The sequence below is a fragment of the Magallana gigas genome, chromosome 10 (genome assembly GCF_963853765.1).
Source record: "Magallana gigas chromosome 10, xbMagGiga1.1, whole genome shotgun sequence".
In the NCBI taxonomy this organism is placed as follows: domain Eukaryota; kingdom Metazoa; phylum Mollusca; class Bivalvia; order Ostreida; family Ostreidae; genus Magallana; species Magallana gigas.
This window is the reverse complement of record NC_088862.1, coordinates 22,057,046-22,080,440: the sequence shown is the minus strand read 5'-3', so window position 1 is coordinate 22,080,440 and position 23,395 is coordinate 22,057,046. Positions and strand designations below refer to the sequence as shown.

At 33.1% G+C, this 23,395-nt stretch overlaps 1 protein-coding gene across 2 annotated transcripts; it reads right to left on the bottom strand.

The window, feature by feature from the left end:
• Window positions 1-13,120: 13,120 nt before the first annotated feature.
• Window positions 13,121-22,693, bottom strand: LOC105329084 (uncharacterized). 2 transcript variants are annotated; one of them, XM_011430240.4, is made up of 10 exons: window positions 22,575-22,693; window positions 21,070-22,122; window positions 20,756-20,879; window positions 19,327-19,423; window positions 18,944-19,039; window positions 18,132-18,279; window positions 17,072-17,202; window positions 16,858-16,944; window positions 16,580-16,703; window positions 13,121-16,428 (listed from the first exon to the last, which is right to left on the bottom strand). In XM_011430240.4, exons 2-10 carry the CDS (start codon window positions 21,950-21,952, stop codon window positions 16,265-16,267), a joined length of 1,854 nt encoding a protein of 617 aa, XP_011428542.3. In that variant the 5' UTR covers window positions 21,953-22,122; window positions 22,575-22,693; the 3' UTR covers window positions 13,121-16,264. The 2 variants fall into 2 exon arrangements, with proteins under 2 accessions (XP_011428542.3, XP_065929159.1); XM_066073087.1 differs by having other exon boundaries at window positions 17,138-17,202.
• Between the last annotated feature and the right edge of the window lie 702 nt (window positions 22,694-23,395).

Sequence of the window (23,395 nt, the reverse complement as noted above, 5' to 3'; positions counted from 1 at the left end):
TAAACTTTTTTAAAACAGCACTCAAGTTGCAAACAAAAACATGACTTAAGCGCTGGCTTTGTCACCAAAGCAAATCATTATAACTAGACTTTGACCCGTACGTGCACGGGTTGGCATTGTAATGATATCGGACATTTACGAAATAGATACATCGACACACCGTATTGTTGCCATTTACATAATAAAGCTTTAAGCCTACAATAATGCTATTAATTTCACTACAGTCTGCTTAGTTAGAATAATCTAACTGTGTCTCGGGACAGACCTTCACCACAGTTAAAATGCCCCCAATAAGAGACATAAATAACAGAGATTGGCAACTGATCGAAATCTCGCGAAATCTCGCGGTCCCTAATGTAAAGTGTTGCCAGTTTAAATCAGTATATCTTTCTAATTAACAATTAATAAAACCTATCACCAACATATTCAAAATATTATTTTTTAATGAGTTTATGTCATATAAACAATATTAAAAAAAGAGTTCTAGGAGGCATTTGGCCACCTGTCGTCCGAGATTTCGCCGATGTTTTATAGCCGGTCAATATATTTTCTATATTAATATTAATCGTATTTTTCAAGTTTTTGTTTCAAAATGTCTAAAACCTATGCACACTTTTCATTAAAACAATATACTTTTGGTTTCGGACATTTATTTCAGTTTACTAAAAAGTAGTTTTCATAGTAAGGTTGGTCCCGTAACATTTTTCAACAAAAAAACACGCTAATGGCGGAGTTGCCAATCTCTTTTATTGATGTCTTTGCTCCATATACTCGTAATGTAGCAAAAATTTGCAGAATCGCTCCGAAACGATTTTGAAGAAAATTAATGAAGCTGCATTGAAATTGACAGTTAAATTATTCATAACAAACCGTTTTGAAGCTGTAAATTCCTTTTCATCTAAAAATTAATTAATATTAATAACGAATTATACACTTTTTCACCAACGTTTTTTACTGGCTTCGAATTTACACACCATGCTGACATTCGAAACTCTGGCGACTTTTCATATTAAATGTACTGAGTTACAGTTATCTTAAATTCCATATTTCCTTTGATGAACAGAATATATGACACATTTTCAATGAAAATTTTCAAGTATTTGTAATATCGTTTTTTAATTCATCCATGCAAATGTGATATAATTGTGGAAACATAAACTAAAGAGCCTCCCGTGATTTAGCGTGAATGTTATGCGCATGCGCAATATTGTTAAATCCAAAAACTCAGATGAATTCCGGATTTTTTAACGGAATTTTCATTGATTATTTAATTAGCGAAGCTTGATTTAGAAAAAACGAAGAAGAAAAAAATTGGTAATCTTCAAGTGCCAATGATGTGTAAAATATATAAAACAAAAGACAGTACTCTTGCGATTTCTCGGTATTAAGCCCAAACATTTGAGTCTATTATCTTAATATAGTAGTATAAATATGAATTTTGATTATAACTTGAGGACTGACAAGGTTGTATATTGAAAGTATACTTTCTTACTAATGTGATAGAAGACGGGGAAGGTACACAGTACAACTAGGCTCGAACTCGGGACCGTACAGTTTAAAAACCAACCCTCTACCGACTGAGCTAAAGGGTTAAACCACAGGTTAGTGCTAGTCGCACCGTGGCAGTACCGAGTCTATATCATGTACCTAATTTACACACTACTACACTAGGTAATTGTAAACAACAAAAATGAAAAAAGAGAAAAATGATCCATCGGGATCAAGCTAAGAAATTCAAAGATCAATATATCTCCAAAATACAAGATGTGAGCAGATTCAAACCAATTAATAATGCATAGGAAAGTTAGTTTTGGGTGAATTTAGAGCTGATATCGATTATTATTTGCCAAAATCAAATAAAAAAAAAGTTGAACAAATGATTTGTTCAAATACGTTTAAACCATGTAACAGCCATTCAAAGAAGTTGTTTGATAAATTACAATCTGGAGATTCAATATAATGAAGCAGGAATTTTTTCTTACTGGGGTCTCTGTGTAATTTGTATTTAAATTTCGGTTCTTCTGGGGTGTCTTTCAGTAATGAAATCTCCATTATTGAATAGAACAAAGATAGTTTATCAAATATTCAGTGAAATCATCATTATTTATTTTCCATTGAAGAAGTTTAACAAACACATAAATAACAAGCTACTGTAAAATTATTATACTTACCGCATATACAGGCACGTAGCATCAACAACATTTCTCGCAGCAACAATTTTTTTAAAATTTGCATATAAAAAAATGTATTATAATGGAGTTGGCCCCCCCACTTTTTTGGAAGTTAGTAAAAAATTGATATGAAAATAAGGAAATGAGTAGTCAAATTGAAGTTGCCGCCCCCCCCCCCCCCCCCCCCCCCCCCCAAGGATTAGGAAATTCATGATTTGGAGGTCAACATTTTTGGTAGGGAAGAATTTTTTTTTGGGAAGTATAGTTGAGCCTACCCCCCCCCCCCCCCCCCCAAATTTTGAAGATTTTTGGAAACTTTAAATTTTCCCTTTTTTTTTTTTTTTTTATTTTGCTTGTCAAAATTTTTTTTGGATGGGTCTGGCCCCCCCACTTTCAAAAACGATGCTACGTGCCTGATATAATATTTGGCGGAAAACGATTTCCTAACAACTTAGCGTGAATTTGAAATAGCGCACGTATGTATTTCGATCGAATGTGCCTATTCAAATACCGAGACAAATGGCAATCAAAAATGTACTTGATTAAACAGAAGCGGGTTCCCACCAAAAACGCTTACACATTACACTGCCAAATATAATTACATTTATAGTATTAAGTATTAAGGAAGGAGTCTTCTCGTTATCAAACATACAAGATACTAGTTATAGATTATTAATGAATAAATATGTACTCGTACCTCACGATTTAATCAGATATATGTACATGACTGTATCTATACCAAAAATGAAATGAGCTACATAAAAATAATACATGAGAGCATTTTTTAATCTCACGAAAATAAGAATGAAATTCTGTTAATCGTGACTCGTGGTGAAGATTATAATTAATCTCCTGAGGATAAAAAAACAATCAATTCTTCATGCCTTATTCTGAACATAATACGTCGAACTGTCAGGCACAGGGAGTAAAAGTAGCTCGCAGTCCATGTAAAATAAACGTCCAGCTCGAATGTCAATGTTGTAAAAAAGACAAGATTTTGCGTTGATTTCCCACGGCCAAACTAAAACGGCAAATCCAGAGGAGTTATCGCAGAAAACGAGAGTTTGTTAATGCACTCCCGAGATCTGGACTAACTTCGACGCAAAAGAGTCGCCTGGAAAGGGTCTAAAAGTATTCGTGATCAATGCCATTTTTAGCTCACCTGAACCGAAGGTTCAAGTGAGCTTTTCTGATCACCCGTTGTCCGTCGTCCGTCCGTCCGTCTGTCTGTCTGTCCGTCCGTCTGTAAACTTTTCACATTTTCAACTTCTTCTCAAAAACCACTGGGCCAAATTTAACCAAATTTGGTACAAAGCATCCTTATGGAAAGGGGGTTATAAATTGTAAAAATAAAGTGCACAGCCCTTTTCAAAAGGGAGATAATTGCGAAACAGTAAGTATAGGGTGCATGTCTTTAAAAATCTTTTTCTCAAGAACCACTGCACCAGAAATGCCAATATTTACACAAAAACTTGTATATATAGTGAAGATTCTAAATTGTAAAAATCGTGACTCTCGGACCAAAACTGGGGCCCCAGGCGGGGTTCAAAGTTTAACATAGAAATACATAGGAAAATGTTTTAAAAATCTTCTTCTCAAGAACCACTGCACCAGAAATGCCAATATTACACAAAAACTTGTATATATAGTGAAGATTCTAAATTGTAAAAATCGTGACCCTCGGACCAAAACTGGGGCCCCAGGCGGGGTTCAAAGTTTAACATTAAAATACATAGGAAAATTTTAAAAAAATCTTCTTCTCAAGAACCACTGCACCAGAAATGCCAATATTTACACTAAAGCTTGTCTATATAGTGAAGATTCTAAATTGTAACAATCGTGACCCTCGGACCAAAACTGGGGCCCCAGGCGGGGTTCAAAGTTTAACATAGATATACCTTAGGAAAATGTTTAAAAAATCTTCTTCTCAAGAACCACTGCACCAGAAATGCCAATATTTACACAAAAGCTTGTATGTATAATGAAGATTCTAAATTGTAGAAATCGTGACCCTCAAATCAAAACTGCAGCCCCAGGTGGGGTTCAAAGTTTAACATAGAACTACATATGAAAAATGTTTAAAAATTTTCTTCTCAAAAACCACTTCACCAAAAATGCCAATACATACACAAACGGTTGTATATATAGTGAAGATTGTAAAAATCGTGACCCCTGAACAAAAAGTGGGGCCCCAGTAGGGGTTTAGATTTTAACATATATAGGAAAATGTTTTAAAATCTTCTTCTCAAGAACTATAGTGCAACTGTTTGGGATATTACTATGCATACATGTACATCCTTAAATAATGTAGATTCAAAAAATTGTAACTCCCGGACAATTGATGGGCACCAAGAGGGGTTCAAAATTTAAACATTTTAAAAAACATAAAGGAAAAGTTTAAAAATTTTCTTCTCAAGAACTACAATGTTTTAGTTTGTGGAATTTCTATGCCTTCGCTCATGTAGATTCCTAATTGGTAAAATCGTGACCCCCGGACCAAGATGGGGTCAAAGTTTATTATAGAAAATTAATATAAAGGTAACGTTAAAATATCTTCTTCTCGAGAACTACAATGCCTCAATTTGTGAGATTACTATCATGCATACAACCTTGGATAATGAAGGTTCGACAGTTTTAAAATAGTGACCCCTGGACTAATACTAGGGACCCAAGATGGGTTTAAAGTTAAATGTAGAAGTACCGGTATATATGGAAAATGTTTAAAAATCTTCTTTTCGAGAACTACAATGCATCAATTTGTCAGATAACTACGTAAGCACCCTCAAATAGTGTAGATTCGAAATTATAAAAGCTGTGACCTCAATCTAATACTGGGGCCCCAAGAGGTGTTCAAAGTTTAGCATAGAAATATAGAGGGAAAATGTTGAAAAATCTTTTTCTAGGGAACTATAATGCTTCAGCTTGTGAGATAACTATGCAAGCATCCTTAAATAATGTAGATTCCAAATAATTAAAACTTTAGCCCTGGACTAATACTGTAGCCCCAAGAGGGGTTCAAAGTTTAACATAGAAAGATATATTGAAAATGTTTTTAAAAAGGTTTTTTTGAGAACTATAATGCTACAGTTTGTGAGATTATTATGCAAGGATCCTCAAATTGTGTAAACTCTAATGTAGTGGAACCTAGAGTTATCTTTCTTGATGTTCATTCCTATGTTACTGTTTATGTTGTTCAAGCTATCCATAAACCTCGGACCATAACTGGGTCCCCAGAAAGGGGTTCAATGTTTAAAATAGAAAAAGCATATGCTACGAAATGTAATGTTACAAGGAACTGCTGTTCAGGTGAGCGATGTGGCCCATGGGCCTCTTGTTTTAAATCTAAAAATCAATTTGTTTCCCACCATTTCAGTTAATGGTATCATAATTGCATGTAAATATGTAACCACTAACTCACTAACCACTAAACTATGTTTAGCCTTAGGCGAACTGACGCATACTGTTAAAATACTGTTAAAATTTTGAACCTGGCCCTGACCATCACATATTATTAGACTTTATTAAACTACTTTAAAAGTAGAGGTTTTTTTTATTAAGATAAAAGAAAATTTCAAAACTAGAATATATATGAAATTCGTCTTTACTCTATGAAGGTTTATATGGTAATGAGCTAGAAAAAAAAATCAAATCTAAGATTTTAAGATAGATTGAATGAGTAATATGTTGACAATCAAGCCTCATTAACTTTTTAATACTGATCATTTTAACTACAAAAATGCTACGTATTTTGTGTGGGTCTTTTAGATTTGATTTGTATGTACATTTGCTTGACATTTTTTCTTTCCTTTGGTTTCAACAGTAATTTTTTCAGACTACAACCGGAAAAAATAGCACCCAATTTCCCCCGCTATAACAATCAATATTCAAAAGATCAGACAACACTCATCTAGATTCATTTGCCTGCGGAAGTCGACTACTGAGATTAATACACAGTGAAAAATTCAAAGCTTCTGTACATTTATAGAACTTAGATCAAGACTCTCTAGGATTTTGTGTGTATGTCTCATGGGAATATTGGCGTATTTTTCAGCCAATGCCGTGTAAATGATGCAGAATTAAAGAATTATAGGAAACAACGCCAATGGAATCTCGGTTTAGAGGATAACAAAAGAAACTGGCATGCTCGAAGTTACGATTTATTGCGAGGAAAGAGGAAATTAAGTTTGATATTTTTTTTTTGCTGGTGAATTATGTTGTGTTCAAAAGATTCCTAACACTCAAATCAAAGACCCGGTGCAATGATTTTGTTTTCTAATGGTTTTGTGTCAATTTCAAACGTGAATATTGGCGTGTTTCTCGGCAATTATCTCGCAATTTGGAATTCGGAATTAACAATAAATTTCGTTTAAAGCCAGAACAATAACACGGAGTATATATTCGAATTATTTAACATGACTGTATGGTTACTTACCAGCTTTAATGAAAATCTTGATGTGAAGCTAATCAACACGCAATCGATCAAATCCTTCATTTTTATGTCAGTTGTCTCCATGCAGTTTGATACACATTTGTTAAAAAAAAGAAGTACCTTTAGGGAATTATAAAGTCACTGATGGCAACTTATTTTAGGCCAATTCTCACAAACACATTATTGGAAACTGTGAACATATTTCTATTATTCGTCTAGCATTTTTTAATATCGGGCCGAATTGTATGAAAAGTAATTTACCACAATAATATAAACATCACTGATGAAGCCTCTGTTGTGTGGTATTCTTATCCCTTCCCAACAGGTCATTTACCTTGATCAAGGCCTTTTCCGGGTTTGTGTTTTATTTCAAACGGGAAAACATATAGGTAATCACAGATTACAAAGCTCACCAATACGAGACACCACCTTTATGAGGCATCACCTTTCTGACACCACCTTTATCTTATTATATGAAATTAAACTCTATGATCTTAGATTTTCATGGATACTGTTTTGACACAATATCGTATATCATGTTAAAAAAATTGTATGATAATCATAATTATGTTCATTTCATACGGTATTGTAGGATACAATGTTTATCAATACAGTAATATAAAATATTGCATACTATCATACTTACAATATATACATGTATCATATAATACAATAAAATACCGTAATAAAAATGATGAGATTTGATATTATAACACATGATATGACATTGAACAGTGTTTTACATTATTGTATTTGATCACAAAATACAAAATCATAATACATAATATATGTTACAATATAGTATTATATGATACAATATTATATCACATAAAACATCACAAAATTGTACATCATGATATCATATTGTATTATATAGTATTGTATTATGTTGTATGATACTGTTTCATATTTGAAACATAATAAAATATTGTATTACACGATACAAAATAATTTGATACAACATTGTATTTTATAATTTGATACAATATCATTTGATACAGTAATAAAATTATATAATACAATTCATATAATACATATTGTGTAATATAATACAATGATATAAATAACAATATCTTATTATACGATTGCATGTGATATGATAATATTTTATATAAACAAATATAATATTATATAAATAGTGCCTGTTTGGGAGGGTAACAGTTGAAATTGACACCCCGAGAAAACCACTGTCAACCGACGCGAAGCGGAGGTTGACAATGGTTTTCGAGGGGTGTCAATTTCAACTGTTATCCTCCCAAACAGGCACTATTTATTTTGTTATACTGAATGTCTTTTTTAAAATTTTTAAGAAAATTTTACTGCTTTTATATAGGAATAACGTGAATTCTACAGCGAACCGTACGCGCATAATTTTCGCGCATGTAACATTTTTTAATGTTACCCGTTGCCAAGTGCGTTGCTAACGCTGAGGGTAATAGTAAATATTATTAACTGCGTCTTAACCAATCAGATTTCAGTATTTAACATGAAAGTATAACAATATACAATATCACATGATACGATATTATTAAATATACAATATCGTATCATATGATACAATATTATATATTGCAATATTATATGTAATTTATCATGTGATAGAATTATATATTAATGATACAATATCATATTATACAACATTGTATCATAATATACAATACAACACATACCAAAATGATGAAACCATATCATATCATAAAATATATTCAAAAAATGATACAATAGTATATTGTATCATATAACTTTTTAATAATATATGATATAATATTGTATCATATTAAACAATATCATTTCATACAATACTATATCATAGGAATCATGTCATATCATTGTACAAAAAACACATCTATCAATCAGGTTTAAGTGAGGTAGGAGATTTTAGTATCCTTGATAATGTAGATCAGGCTCTACATCTGAAGCTACATCTACGATTCATTTACATCATAGTTAAATCAACTATGCAAGCTATTACCTATAAAACATGTGACCTGTTCCACAAACTAAACTTCATCCAGCATCAGAAACCTTTGGCTCACATTCAGCATTCAAGCCTGCCAGGTGCATCAGTATCATAAGATGCATCATCCAGGCAAGTTTAGTGACGTTAGGACCAGTAGTAACTAAGATATTATTATCAGAGGGCACCTGTTTAAAAAAATATAACCAGGCCTTAAAACCTTACCTCCTCCGGCATCTAAAACCTATCATGGCTTAGATTCAGCATCCATGCTTGTCAGGTGCATCAGTATTATAAAACACACCATTCATGCAAGTTTGGTGAAGTTAGGACCCAAAATAACTAAGATTTATTTTTAGCATCCTTGATAATGGAGATAAGGCTTTGCATCTGAAGCATCCTCTGCGAATCAATAATAGTTTAGTTAAGTCTTCTATGCAAGTTTAAAATTATAGTATTACTATCTATTGAACTTGTGACCTGTTCTAAAAAATTTAACCTTATCCAGCATCCAAACCAATTGTTCAGATTTAGCATTCAAGCTTGTCAGGTGCATCAGTATCACAACATACACCATCTATGCAATTTTGGTGAAGTAAGGACCAGTAATAAGTTAGATATCATTATCAGAGGGCGCCTGTTTCAAAAAATTTAACAAGCTCTTAAAACCTTAATCTCCTCCAGCGTCCGAAACCTATAGCTCAGTTTCAACATTAATGCCGGTCTGGTGCATCAGTATCATAAGCAATTAATAGCTTGGAAGCATGAAAATATGTAGTGTAGAAGTAAAGAAACAAAACCGCTTTCATAAACATTATCAATAACAATTACTATGAAATTGCGAATGTGCACATACCGTACTAATTAGTTGAACATAGTTCACGTTTATAACCTTGAACATAATGATAATAATTTAACAAAATGTTGAGTTGTCGCCATAAATTAACTAGCAATAGGAGATTGTAGTTAAACTAATGAAATTGATTTTTACCTTTAATTTCCGAAATAATCTTAAGAATAAAAAAAATGTTATTGTTACATGTGACTAGCCTTTTGTTATAATGTTAATTTTGTGATTACAACCACTCAATAGTATTTACAATTTACAATACGGCATATAATGATTAACATGATGGGTATAATCACGAATTTTACAACATGACAAATGTAAAATTTTGTATTTCGACCATCAAGCTTCTCCATGCGATTCAGTAAACAGCCTACACTTAAACATTTTTTTCATTTAGCATATTGCCATAAAGTGCTTTTGAAACTGTGTAAAAATTCAATACGACTGTAAGAAAATTATCACAGAGAAACATTGAAGAATCCATTAATGTCAACGTATAAATTCTCTTCTGCACAGAAAATAAATACCTCTATGGAGAGCAAAAAAACCAACAATCAAGCCACAATTAATGATCCAAATACAGAAAATATGTAGTTTTCAGCTGATGGTGGAGTAGTGTAGCGACTGCATTAAGTTCGTAGAGAAACTGATGCTCTTTGTTTATGTCCCAATAGCATCTTTACATTTGCCGGTCAAGCTGACATTGAACAATCTTGGTAAATGTATAACACACATAGGCATCGGAACCGGGGGGGGGGGGGGGGAGGGTGGGGGGGGGGGGGGCGCTCAGCGCTGAATAACCATTGGTCAATGTTGCAGTCTGAATTCAAATAATCTTCAACGTTGAAATATCTCTTTTATTTTTTGAGATACATGTATATCAAAAATTGAAGTCGTAGAAAGATTTAGTTTTATTATACAACTATGTGAACAATATTTAACACAAACTTATAGTTCAATAACCTTTCCGACAAGATTAAGGCCTTTTCAGAGTTTGTTGTCCATTTCAAACAGGAATATTGACGCATGCATTTCTCACCCACTGTAAAACAGATGATACAGGCATTTTGGAAATTAAAGGAAATTATAATTAACAACAATTTCCTTTAAAGCGAGAAAAAACCTATAAGCATGTATCATATATATCGTGGGAAGTGAGGAAATGATTCGTACACAGGTACCATCCACAAACAGATCAGCAGGAAATTACTTGATTATAATGAATAGAATGATTGTTAAGAATTATAGAAATAAAAAGGTCAAAATGAGCAGTATTGGATAAAAATTATGTTAACTTTTCAAAAATGTAATTTAGTTAATTTGAACAAAAGCCCATGCAGACTCGAACTCATGATTTGTAGGTCTCAAGCACGATACTACAACCACTGAGCTTTGACATATCACCTGCATATGGTGTTTTTGTCTCTCGGTTAATTAATTCTATACGCAAGGGCATGTTCTTCGTATGAACAGTTTCTAAGGCTGGGTAAGCCATTGACAAACAAGTTGATAAAACTGGACTATCAACAGTCTCGTTTGAAGTAATCTTTTCGTAAGTTCTATGGTCGATACAACGACCTTGTCAGCAAATACAACCTTCCACTGGGTCGCATGCTGACTGACGTTTTTCAACTAATTGTTAGACCCTAACTAATCACTTAATTGTCTACAGACTTTTCCGTTTTTCCCCGATTACAACAAAGAGCACACGGCGGGTGTGATCGGTCAACAGAGGATGCTCTCCTCCTATGCACCTGATCCTACCTCTATCTTTTAAGAGATCCGTGTTGCTCTGCTTTGAATTTGTATTTCGTTTTATGGATTTTTGAGATTGGTGACCTTTTTTTTTTTGTCATTATTTTCATTCAACCAAATTGATTGATCCAAATAATATTAAGGAAAACATTTAAATCACCATCTTGCGACGTAGTGTCTTAAAAATATATAATATTATATTTATATAAGTTTAAGTTAGTGAGCTACCTTAAAATGCACAGTTTAGAAGGTTTTGTTTCAAACTTGGAAATTTTGGAAACATTCCCATTCCCATGAGAATGTGCAGTGTTGAAGTTATGCATAACTTTAAAGGCTTACATGCAAGAGGGATCCCGTTGGAATTTATAAATAAACTTTTTTGAAGTGACTGCTACCCATACTTCTACTTATCAACATTATTTATTGTAACAGTATTTGGTTTTTTGTTTGTTTGTTTGTTTGTTTTCTTGCTCGTATTTTGTGTGTTTTGTTTGTTTGTATGAACAAAGCTGATTATAAAATGTATTTTAAATACTCAGTTTTTAAAAGGGATAGTTTTTATTTGTACATGACATGATTATTCAGTAAATATACAAGTAGCATGCCTCATCATTTACAATTCAGATTTACTGTACAAAAGTATATACAAAATTTACAATATGACGAACTTAAAGTATTATATTTACGATCTAATTAATTCAAAATCAAAAGAAAAGGCTGTTCGCAATGCTGAAAATAAAATGTGTCTTCAACGTTGTTTCAACGTCAAAAAAAGTGGTTAAAGCCTTCGACGTTGAAAATAAATTGTGCCTTCAATAAATATTGAAATGTTGCGAGTATTTCAACACCGAAACCTCAACGTTAAAATATTGGTTGATCAACGTTGCCCTCTGAAATCACAAATTCTCAACGCTGAAACAACTTTTGTCAATTATGACAGAAAGTTGTTGAAAGAATTATTTTCATGAAACGCTTTTTACATGAGCGTAGTTTTGTATTTACCTTTTTAGCTGGTTATAATAAGTGATTTGTTACAACGATTTTCAAAAAAATTATGGAGATAAATCTACACATTGCCAGCTAATCATAAAGACCAAGTTCACGACTTCTGCGTGGTTTGGTGTCTATTTCAAACAGAAATATTGACGCATTTCCCACTAAGAAATTACGAAACAGATGACAAAGACTTAATTAACAACAAAAAATTGTCAAATGGGAACAATGAACCAATTAGCACCTAATATTCCTATTAGTAAAATTATATTTGTGGGAAGTGAGAAAACGCATAATTATGTTAGCATTACCTCCCCGAGAACATCTCCATGTACCCTCTAGAATACTGTATTTTATATTAATGCAATATTGATCTTCACATTTGAGTCAAAATATTTTGCTTTCTCTTAATAAAACTATCGAAATCGTATTGGAAAATTAACAAAACCCATCTACAGTACTAAATTGTTCAAAAAAGATTTATTTAGCTATAAACTTTTAGTGTTTAGTAAAAAAAAATTTGCTCTAAAATTTGAATATCTTCCTACATACATGTATTTATAGAAATACATTCTTCTAATGGAGATCAATACAGTTTAAAAATAGCCATGACCAAGCCTTTATACATGTTCGTCGACGAAACGATCGGATAATAAATTGAATTCAATTAACCACCAAAAATTGAATCTCCGGAGCGGAGTGCAGAAAACATGTAACATACATGTACATAATTCAATAGATCGCAGAAGACTCGAGTTAACTGGCACCCCGGTTGTTTGATATCATTCAGTTTCTCTAGAAACCATTTGCTACAAATTCTAATGACATCCTTTTTTCCTACATCCTAATCGTCAATTTTTGGGTTATCACATATATTTATTTTGTAAGAAACAAAAAAAAACGAGAGAGAGAGAGAGAGATTCATTGTTAAACACAGCAATGAAAGAATGTCAACTCTTGCTGAATAAAATGTCTTCAATTCTATTCGTGGAAGCTTTTTTATTTAATTTTTCTAAACCAATCAAAGGCTGGGCACAATCTGAATTAAAATGTTCTGTTTTAGAACAATTTTAACAAGAGCTTGGACTTTGGGTAGTTGTGTCAAACAGCAATATGACGTAGGCCTGTCTATTTCATTGCTGGCCACTCAGCCATGACTCTTTGAAATCAACAAGATTTGTCTGGCTTTTAAGGTGGATCACTACACCGTGAAATATTTTCTCAAATCAGCAGAAAATTACTTGATTATGATAGATATCATAATGGATAAGAAGTGTTTAAGACAAATAGGCAAAAAAATGTGCGATTTTGGATGAAAAAATCAAAAATTTAATTCAGTTAACATGAACAAAAGCTCTAGGCGGATTCGAACTTATGATCTGCGGTCCGCAAGCCCTATAATTTAACCACTGAGACGATATACAAACCACTCGAACGATGTAAACAGTTTAACAAAACATTTAAACAGCCATCTTGTGACGTAGTGTCTTAAAAGTATAAGTGTATGTGTAGTGAGGTACCTTAAGCTACGACTACGCAATCGGTGCATATTTCGCTTGAAACCGCGTCATTTTTAACTTGTTTTGATGCAAAAAATTGATAGCTACGTCCAACCGAATGTCCAAGGTCTTGTTAAAATGGTTCTACATGTGATGAAAAAGAGATCATACTGATGACTTCATGTAGTTTCAAGTCTAAGATATCCATTATAATTATTTTATCAACTATGTGATTAACTTGTCATGTTGTAAATTTTGAATTTACCGGGTGGCAGTAAATACAAAATTTACAACATGACATTTGTATTTACTGCCACCCGGTAAATTCAAAATTTACAACATGATAAACTAAAGAATATCTGTTTACAAACTCAGATACAGTACTGTAAAACAACTTTTATTTAAGTGTGATATATTTTCACGAGATTCGCGAGGGCCTCATCGTCGCGAATATTTCACACTGCAACCCAATAGTTGTCATATGGTTGTTATTACATGACCAGAAGTTTGGATATGGCTTGGATGCTAACATTAGTCGTCGCGAAAACCAGTTTATCGGAAGAAAACTGCGAAATGAAGTCGTCGTAAATAAAAGTTGGTTGGCAGTAACCATTCAGTAAAAGAAAAGAAAAATGGCACCGATTGATCCTGACTCAACAGACTGAAGTATCTGATATAAATATGAATTGAAATACATCATTTAAAATGATAAATTATTGGATGATTTGTTTATCACATATTCATCTGACAAAAACTCCCATACATATTTTAGAAACACTATTACTGTAACAGCAAACATACTTATAGTACAGAACAAACTTAGTTTCACTAAGCTTTTTAGAGATAACTAATACATTGGCCAGGACGTACATCACAGTAAGCTTTTCATTATCAAATGAATTATTTCTCTTTGATCTAACAATGAATATCCACCAAGCCTCCATATTGGTAACTACTAGAAAGTTTTGTTAGGAAAATTTCAATTTTTATTTTGCTATTTTGCAAATACCAGTGTACATGCACATCTATAATAATTATGCTTTGTCTTGTCTTATTATGAATTGTGAGATCAAAGAGGGATAATTATCATTTTTTTTAATATAATGTTTTATGCCATCAATACCAAATTCAATTATTTAAGCTCTTAATGACATGCTACTACTTCTCTCCAAGTATCATTTCTCGCCAGTACATTGTTATGTCATTTCATCAACACATAAAATTATATACGAATTATGACATAACTTACAATTGCAAAAATGGTAATCGGTGAAAACTGAACACAAGCCAACAGAGTTTGAATTTTTTTCAAACAAAGCTATCTTTTTCTAAGAGGTAAGGAAAGACATGATCATACAGATTTTTAAAAAAAAGTATTGACATTTTCATAAAAGTACTAAAATCATAAGATTTACAGAATGATGCAGACTTTGTCGTGGTTATGAAACTCTTTTAAAAGCAGGAATGTCACCAAAATCATGAAAAAGTTAACTTTGTAAAAACAATATATCAACAAAAACAACAATACATGCATAATACCCCCAAAAAATCATGATAATCATCAAATATATTTTAAAATACATAGGGTAAAGGTGAACTTAAAGATTCTTTAGACAAGTCAAAAACTCAGGAATTTAATTAACAAGCAAAATCTTCTTACAAATATTTAGACTAAAACAAGAGTAACATATACTGCTATCTCTTAAAACTCAAAAAAATTCTTGAATTGTTTGAATTAATCAATTTTCATGTACATGTATCCAAATAATCTTTGAAAAAATAATGCAAAAGGGTAAATAAAGTTTCACTAATTAACTTAAACATGTACAGCTATTTAAGTCCTATGTTTTACCTTAAGAGATCCTCTTATCTCTCTCTCAAGAAGAAATCCCTTTTTACCAGTAAAAAAAATGGTTTTAATTACCAAGAAAGATCAAGTTATCTCTCTCACAAGTCCAAAAGTGCAAATTAATCTTTTTTATACAACTACATGTAGCATCTGGTTATAGCACCTCAATTTAAAACTTCCACAATGAAAACTGTGTGTTTTCCATAAAATTTTAATATAAAAATGAACAAAAATATAAAATATTTCATTATCTTAAGTTTGTGGATTACAATGTTGTGAAAAAATTTACAACAGGTAATCAAAAAAATACAAAACAAAAGAACAATTCATACTGACAAAATTTCTTTCATCATCTAGACATCTGGCCCTTGAAAATTCCTCCTTAGAAATCTTTAACTGAAAATTTTTTCTCTCCGCATACCTGGTGGAATTACAGTAAACCAACTTTTATTCATGTGGGATAAATTTTCACAAAATTAGCAAGAGCCTCATCTTCTCGAATATTTCTTGCCACGAATTAATCATTGTCATATGATTGTTATAACAACACAGGTCCGGATGAGGCATGGGCGCAAACATTAGTCTTCACAGTACCTCCCAATATCCAGACATTAACATGATTAATATTGAAATTTTTTCAGAATAATTTTATCAAGAAAAATGGTGGAACTGTTCCAACTATCCCAATATTGAATTAGATGCAATTTTCTTCAGCTTTTCTAGATTCCTAACCAGATTTCCTCTTTCTACTGAACAGATTACTAAGGCATGTCATCATAATAGCAGACAATGGCTTGATCGATGTTCATCTGACACTTGTCAATGTAGTATCTCGCCGTCTCTGAGTTATCGGAACCAGTCACTTCCATAAACTCACTAATGAGTGCACTCATCACTGCTTCTACATCTTCATCATTGTCATCACCTTAAAAGAAAACAAAAATGTTAGAAGTTCGCAATCTAAAAACTGAAAACTTGTATGTTTCTATGCCCAAAATTGCAAAATAAATTATCTACACAGTACTTTTTTCACTTTTTGTTTTAATTATTTTGCCACTAGTAAGTTTGAGACAGACCTAAAGAGAAGCTCTGAGAGTGAGGAAACATGGTGGTGTTGGCAGCAGCCTCCTCAAATGCCCCCTCCAGGTCCTCAACTTGAAACTGAGGCTCACTCGCCGCGTGTCGCATTCTGGCAGTTTTCTGTCAAAGGAATATTTGAACAGTGCATTTACATGTATGTATATGATTTATATTTATAGCAAACACATATCACCTCAAAACTCTTTGGTATAGAAGAAATTTCATGACAAAATTGACTGGTCCTTGAAACTACTGGCATATCATTAAGCCCTACCTCTTGTAGACTTGGTAACGTGTTGGAATCCACATTATGGAGTTTTTGGAGCCTTTCCCATATGGCCTTATCCTGTTGTATCTTTTCCTGTAGTTATTAAATAACATTTCATTTAGCCATTGTATTATTTATTGTCAAGATCATGATCCAATTTTAGGAAAATAAGAATTTGGATTGCACTAACATGATTGACCTACTCATGGGTTTCACTGACCTCATTAGGGGGTATGTAGGTCTGTCCCCTTTCTTCACATCTTTTCTGTCTAATGGCCTCTCTTACCTGACTGAGTCTGTCAAAATGGTCGTCCTCATTTCCAGAGGATTTCACTCCAACAAATCCTGTTTCTAAGAATCAAAGTTATATATGCATTAATAGAAATAAATTTAAAGACTGAAGAAAAAAAACCCCACATCATTATTTAAGATACTTATGCTCATGAAATTAAAGAGAAATCCCATTGTTCGCAGTCAATAATGTGGTTTCATCAACATTCATGAGCATCAAATTTAATAGATTAGTTAAGTCACAGTTTAAATGATACATTTTCTTGGCCAATGATCCTTTCAACACAAAAAGTTATTAGAAATTGCACCTGAACATTTAATTTCGATTCATGGATTAAACTAAAAAAAATCCACTAAAATTCGTATTCAACGAATACTGATGAAATCACAGTATCAAATAAAGGACTGTTGTATGTACTATTAGGCAGTAGTATCAAACTAACCTACCTGTACTGTAAATTCTTTATTTTACGCGAGTACTTAATTCCGCTGTTTTGCATCAAATCACGAAAATATAAAATCGCGAGCATCATTTTATTTTGCAATGGGTTCATATAGCTCAAAACTGTCTGGAAAATAAGAGCAAGTTTTTTAAATCAGTGAGGACTGCTTCTCGCGATTTTACGCTGAAATTAATTCCTCGCGTTTAATTAGGAATTTACAGTACTAGTATGTAGGTCTTTTATGAAAACTCAAATCAAGATTTTCATTTGTTTATTTAAGGTAAATGAACACTGTAAATTTAATGATAGATATGAAAAGTGTAAGCTAAGTTTAATATCTTTCATATTTTTACAGCTTTCAAATTGGCTTTTACAAGTGAAAACAAGTGGGAAAAAAACTGAATTTAACATGAGATTTAGACTTTACAAGTGGAAAATATTTGAAATGAACATGAGATTTTTGGGCTCTATGAATATCTTACTTCTCGGGCACCTAAATTATCATTTTGACCTAATCCCCCAGCAATAACTATATAATTAATTCACCTCTTCCTTGGCTGTCAAATAACGGACTGGGGACTCTCTCTCTTAATCTGTCTTGACCTTGCTGGTTGACCCTAAAAGTGATGATGTAATCAATCATTGCTCGTCTGCTCTCATAAATGACATATTCATTGTAATCTTTTGGACAACCCTGTAAAACCAAAAAAATAATATCTAATCATTTATAGATGAACAAATGATTTTTGAAAATTAAATCATTTTAGCAGCTTTATTTGAAAGTAATCATCAATGCAAAATACATGTACATGTAAAAGATACATGTATATAAAAGTTTACTCCTCCAGGAGGACTATGTCCTATATGGACTACATGTAATACCCCATATGGGCCCCCTCCTCCACACTTTTTCTTATTAATGTTGATGACAATATGACCTTGCCCTTGGTTGAATAGTATCGGGGTCATGCTTGATAATCAAAGGGCAGTTGTATGCATTGAGCTTTAAATATCCATGATTATAAAAGAGTTTTACATACAGATGGAAAAAAGATACTTGACAATGTATGATGATTTCTGCATGTGTATACCTCCTCTAGAACTTTGTTACAGTAAGTTTGAAGGGGCAGAGTAAAAGACTACCTTTTATCCATGAATTAACATTCTCCACGAATTAATAAACTAGGATAATAAAGTCATTTTCCCATTTGTAGGTATAAGACATACACGAAATTACATCGCCACAAACCTGTAAAATTTAAGCAATGCACGAAAATTGGCACCCACAAATTTTAATGATTCCACAGTATTTAAATGATGAAGAATGAGGAAATTCTAGCTAGATCGACAGTGCTCACCAAGACAGAGTCGTAAAACTTCCAGGAACCAGGCTTGGGATTTTCCTTTTCTGGTTCTCTCTTCAGTGTTGTTATGTATTCTCCTTTCCTGTATTTCTGGTTGTGATAAGGAAGAAATAATATCTCATTATCTCAAAAAATATTTAATAAATGTCATTGAATAAAAGAAGTTAGTTGGTCATGGACATTTTTAGACTAAGTTGATCTCCATGATTGAAATGAGGAGCCCTGTATAAAGCTAATAGAAAATATTTAAATTAGAAATGGTATGTTACAGGATTTGTCAAACATGTAATTCCCTTACGTTTTTGTTACCAAGGATTATTGTAATAAGTGCATTTCATTATGATACTGTGTTACTGGGTTTGTCACTTTTACCTTACCTTTTGATCACCGAGGATTACCCTACACTTCAGAAGGTATGACTCTCCTTTGGTGTCAGAACTCCCAACATAATTCATACACTTCACAGGAGTATCACTGAAAAAGTTCGGATTTAACACATTTTAAATTCATATATTATTTGGTCAAATTATATTAGGATCTATAGATATTGAACCATTTTAAAGGGGCATGGTCACGATTTTGGTCAAATTCTATTTTTATGTTTTTATTATTTACAATGCTTTAGAATTGCATTTCTAATGATCAAATGGAATTGAGAGTCATTCGTAGAGTTAATAGCAAGATACAGGGCTCATAATTCTTTGTCATGTAAACAAGGCTCGTGCCCTGTTTTTGTTTACAAAGGTTCAATATACCAGTAAAAATTCTTTTCCCACCATTTTTGTCTATCTTTTTATTTATTCTAAGCATATATAAACAGTTCCTAAAGTTTAAAACATTCGTTTAAGGTTTAAAACTGAAACTATTACTTAAATGTTCAAAATGTAAACAAACTCTTTGTTTACATAGCGAAGAATTTCAAGCTCTGTAACTCGCTTATAACTCAACAAATGACGATCAAATTTCGGTTGCCTATTAAAAATGCCTTTCTGAAGCATTTTAAGTATTAAAATCGGATAAATCTTTTTTAACGAAAATCGTGACCATGCCCCTTTAACAAGAGCTTGGACTTTGGGTAGTTGTGTCGAACAGCAATGTGACATAGGCCTGTCTATTTCATTGCTGGCCAATCAGCCATTGCTTTTTGAAATCAACCAGATTTGTCTGGTTTTTGAGCTAAGACTTTTCAATCGGTGCATATTTCGCTTGAAACCGCGTCATTTTTAACTTGTTTTGACGCAATAAATAGATAGCCTCGTCCAACCGAAAGTCCAAGGTCTTGTTAAAATGGTTCTAAAACTTCCTTCTATGATTACATGTATATGATTCATCAATTCAATTTGAAATCAATGTACATACCTGATCTTGATATCAACATACCTATCTCACCTTGACATAGACATGCACATACCTGACCTACACATTAGTATACATACCTGACCTTGAGATGGACATACAAACCTGACATTGACATCAGTACACAAACTGACCTTCAATATACATTTCTTCCTTTGACATCAATATTCATACTTGACCTTGACATCAATAAACATGTCTAACCTTGACATCAACATACATACATGACCTTGACATCAATATACATACCTGAACTTGGCATTAATACTTATCCCAAACCTTGACATCAATACACATACCTGACTTTGACATCAATATACATACCTGATCTTGGCATCAATACTTAACCTTGACATTGACATCAATACACAAACCTGACTTTGACATAAATATATGTTACATTACATTGCAACCAATATACATACCTGACCTTAACATCAATTTACATACCTGAAGTAAATGCCTTTACCAAAGAAGCCCATCCTGCTGAGTCTCTGGTCAAGTCCCTCCTCACAAATACAAGTCTTGTTCACCGAGGTACCGTGATACAGGTAACGGATGTTTAGGTCCTCACCTGTGTCAAATGGTAATACAACAAATCAAATCCATATCTATACAGGTTTACTTAAAAAGTTGTCAATGATCATTACATTTATAATGAATTGCTAGAGCTACTACGGTAACCATAATATAGACAGCAGATACTGAGCAATCAAAAACACATATTTTGAAAACCTAATATATTTTATTTTCAGTAATCATACCAGGATCCTTTCTCTTGGACATATGCCTGGTTTCAGACTTGAACTTCTCCAGAGAGTCCAGATTCTGTAGCCGCTCCACTTTCACCACATGTAGTCCGACTTTCTCCATGTCCCAATAAATCCGATCACACTCTGGATCACCTCTGCTCAGCAGGATCAACCGAAACATGGAGTGGGACATGGGCTCATCCCTATTCCAGTTAACTGGAAGACCGTCCCTATCAATGTCACAGGGTTTGTCAATAGAAATTGGAATTGTTGCCATACGATTTCCAACTTTCCGTGACTGAATTTCCTGGAGTCTCATTTCTCCAACTGAATCTGACAATGTTTTATTTTTCACTAATTCCCGAATCTCCTCGGCCTCTTCATCATTTTCACTATCTTGATGAAAACTCCTCCTTCTTTTAGAATTTCTTACAGCCCCTATACTAGAGTTTGCGTAATCACCATGGTTACTGGAAGCATGAACGCTTGTCCTGCTTTTAAGATTCTGCAACATTTCCTGTCCCTGTGATGAGGAAAGTGTCTGATTTTTCATCAGCAGTCTGATTTCTTCTGCAGCCTCCTCATCATCCACATTGAAAAATTCTCTTTGGTTTGAAATGCCACTACTCTCTTCCATATCCAAGCCTCCAAAATCCCCCATCACCTGAAAGCTTGGTTTTCTTTGGAATCCTCTAACTTCATTGGACATTTCATCTCCCTCTCCTTCCTTTACACTTTTCTTTCTATTTCTGCTGTTTGCGGTTCTTTGTCTTCCCTCTGGTGAATTCTCAGCTCTCTCTTTTATCCACAATGATTGTCCCTGCTCCTCATCTGAATCACTTGAATCTTTATCCAAAGATGCTTTGTTGGAAGCATTATTATATCTGTTATACATCCTCCAAGAAACAAATTCTCTAATCCTTAATTTATATAATCAGCAGACTGCATGACTCTGAGTGTGATGTAGAAAAGACCTCCCTACAACTTCCTACAAACCTTACTGCACATGTATTCCCATGTTGTATTATGATACTGTACCGTTATCTGGCATTTTAGTTAATGTTCCTGAAAGTATGGAAAATCTTTAGAACATTGAACACACTATCACAGTGACATTATGGTTGCTAACGGTATGTGATTCTTAGGTCATGGATTTCCTGGCCTGAGGTAAATGTCAAATGTCAAAGTTACAAAATGAATTACTACATAGGCTACTCTAAGAGTCCCCTAATAACACACGCTAGATCGGTCATGAGACTTTACTTCTGGATTCTGGGGATTCAGCTATTGTATTCCTATTAATATCAAAACAGCTGATTTACAATCTTTACAATACTTGTAACGTTTACGTTATGTGCCCCTATTAGCTTATCAAAAATACTAACAGTAACATCACAACTGTCAGCTGAAAGTAAAGATCTATTCTTTCAACAATGACAGTGATTTTAAAAACTCTAAAGCTGTGTTGTTGTTATTACTTTGTTTGAATTACGTGGAGGTAAGTATTAAAAACAAACCATGTCATCCGTGCACAGGGGCTGGAACTAGTTTCGATTTCATCTATAAATCATATTTGGAATTACCTCGCCCTTTATCCATTATCATTGGAAAAAAAATACCCGAGGATCATCCGAATGCTAAAACCCTTTATAGACATCTCGAGCCCGATTTTATTTATTATCTTTGGCGAAAAAAACCCCCAAAAATGTCGAAAAAAAATGTCAAAAAATATGTCGAAATTCGTTAACAATAGGCCTCTGAATTTCTATCAATAAGCCGTTAAATGTAGGTGCATTTATGTATAGATAGGATATATCTCTCCCCTACATATATCGGTTTATTGGCCTGTGATTTATTATAATTGACATGCAAGAGTTTGTCGACTCATAATCATGTCTCTAAATTACAAATGATCTATATTTTTAAAAAAAATAACGATAGCTGTGTAAATGATAAATCATTTAAGTTCCAGGTCTTTATAAAAACTGAAATATATAATAAGACCGCGGAACATTAACTGGCAATATTAGAAATACATGTACACGTAACAGCGATATAAACTTAGTTGACAGGCCAAATATCAGATAGCTTGGACTACAAGCAGGGATGAACCGAGGATGAATGCTGGTAATCACCGTACGAGAGAAAATCCGAAATCTATTTTTCCGTTTCTCGTATTTGCAATGCTTCAGTAATGGATTTCTGATAGTTAACCAAAATTTGAGTGTCAGTCGTCGAGTTTTAAATTAAGCGAGACACGAGATTTTTGTTTACATTGGTTTATGCCTAGAATAAAAGTGACTAGGAACTGTGTATTAATTTTATGTTCAAATCGAAA

Bases quoted from the DNA above. Each gene is read 5' to 3' on its own strand.
- LOC105329084 (XM_011430240.4), bottom strand. From the start codon at position 21,952: ATGTATAACAGATATAATAATGCTTCCAACAAAGCATCTTTGGATAAA. The intron at 17,203-18,131 runs GTGAATTAATTA...TTTGATTCTTAG, and splicing joins ATTTGACAGCCAAGGAAGAG to AAACAGGATTTGTTGGAGTG. The intron at 16,704-16,857 runs GTAGGGCTTAAT...TTCCTTTGACAG, and splicing joins CGTTACCAAGTCTACAAGAG to AAAACTGCCAGAATGCGACA.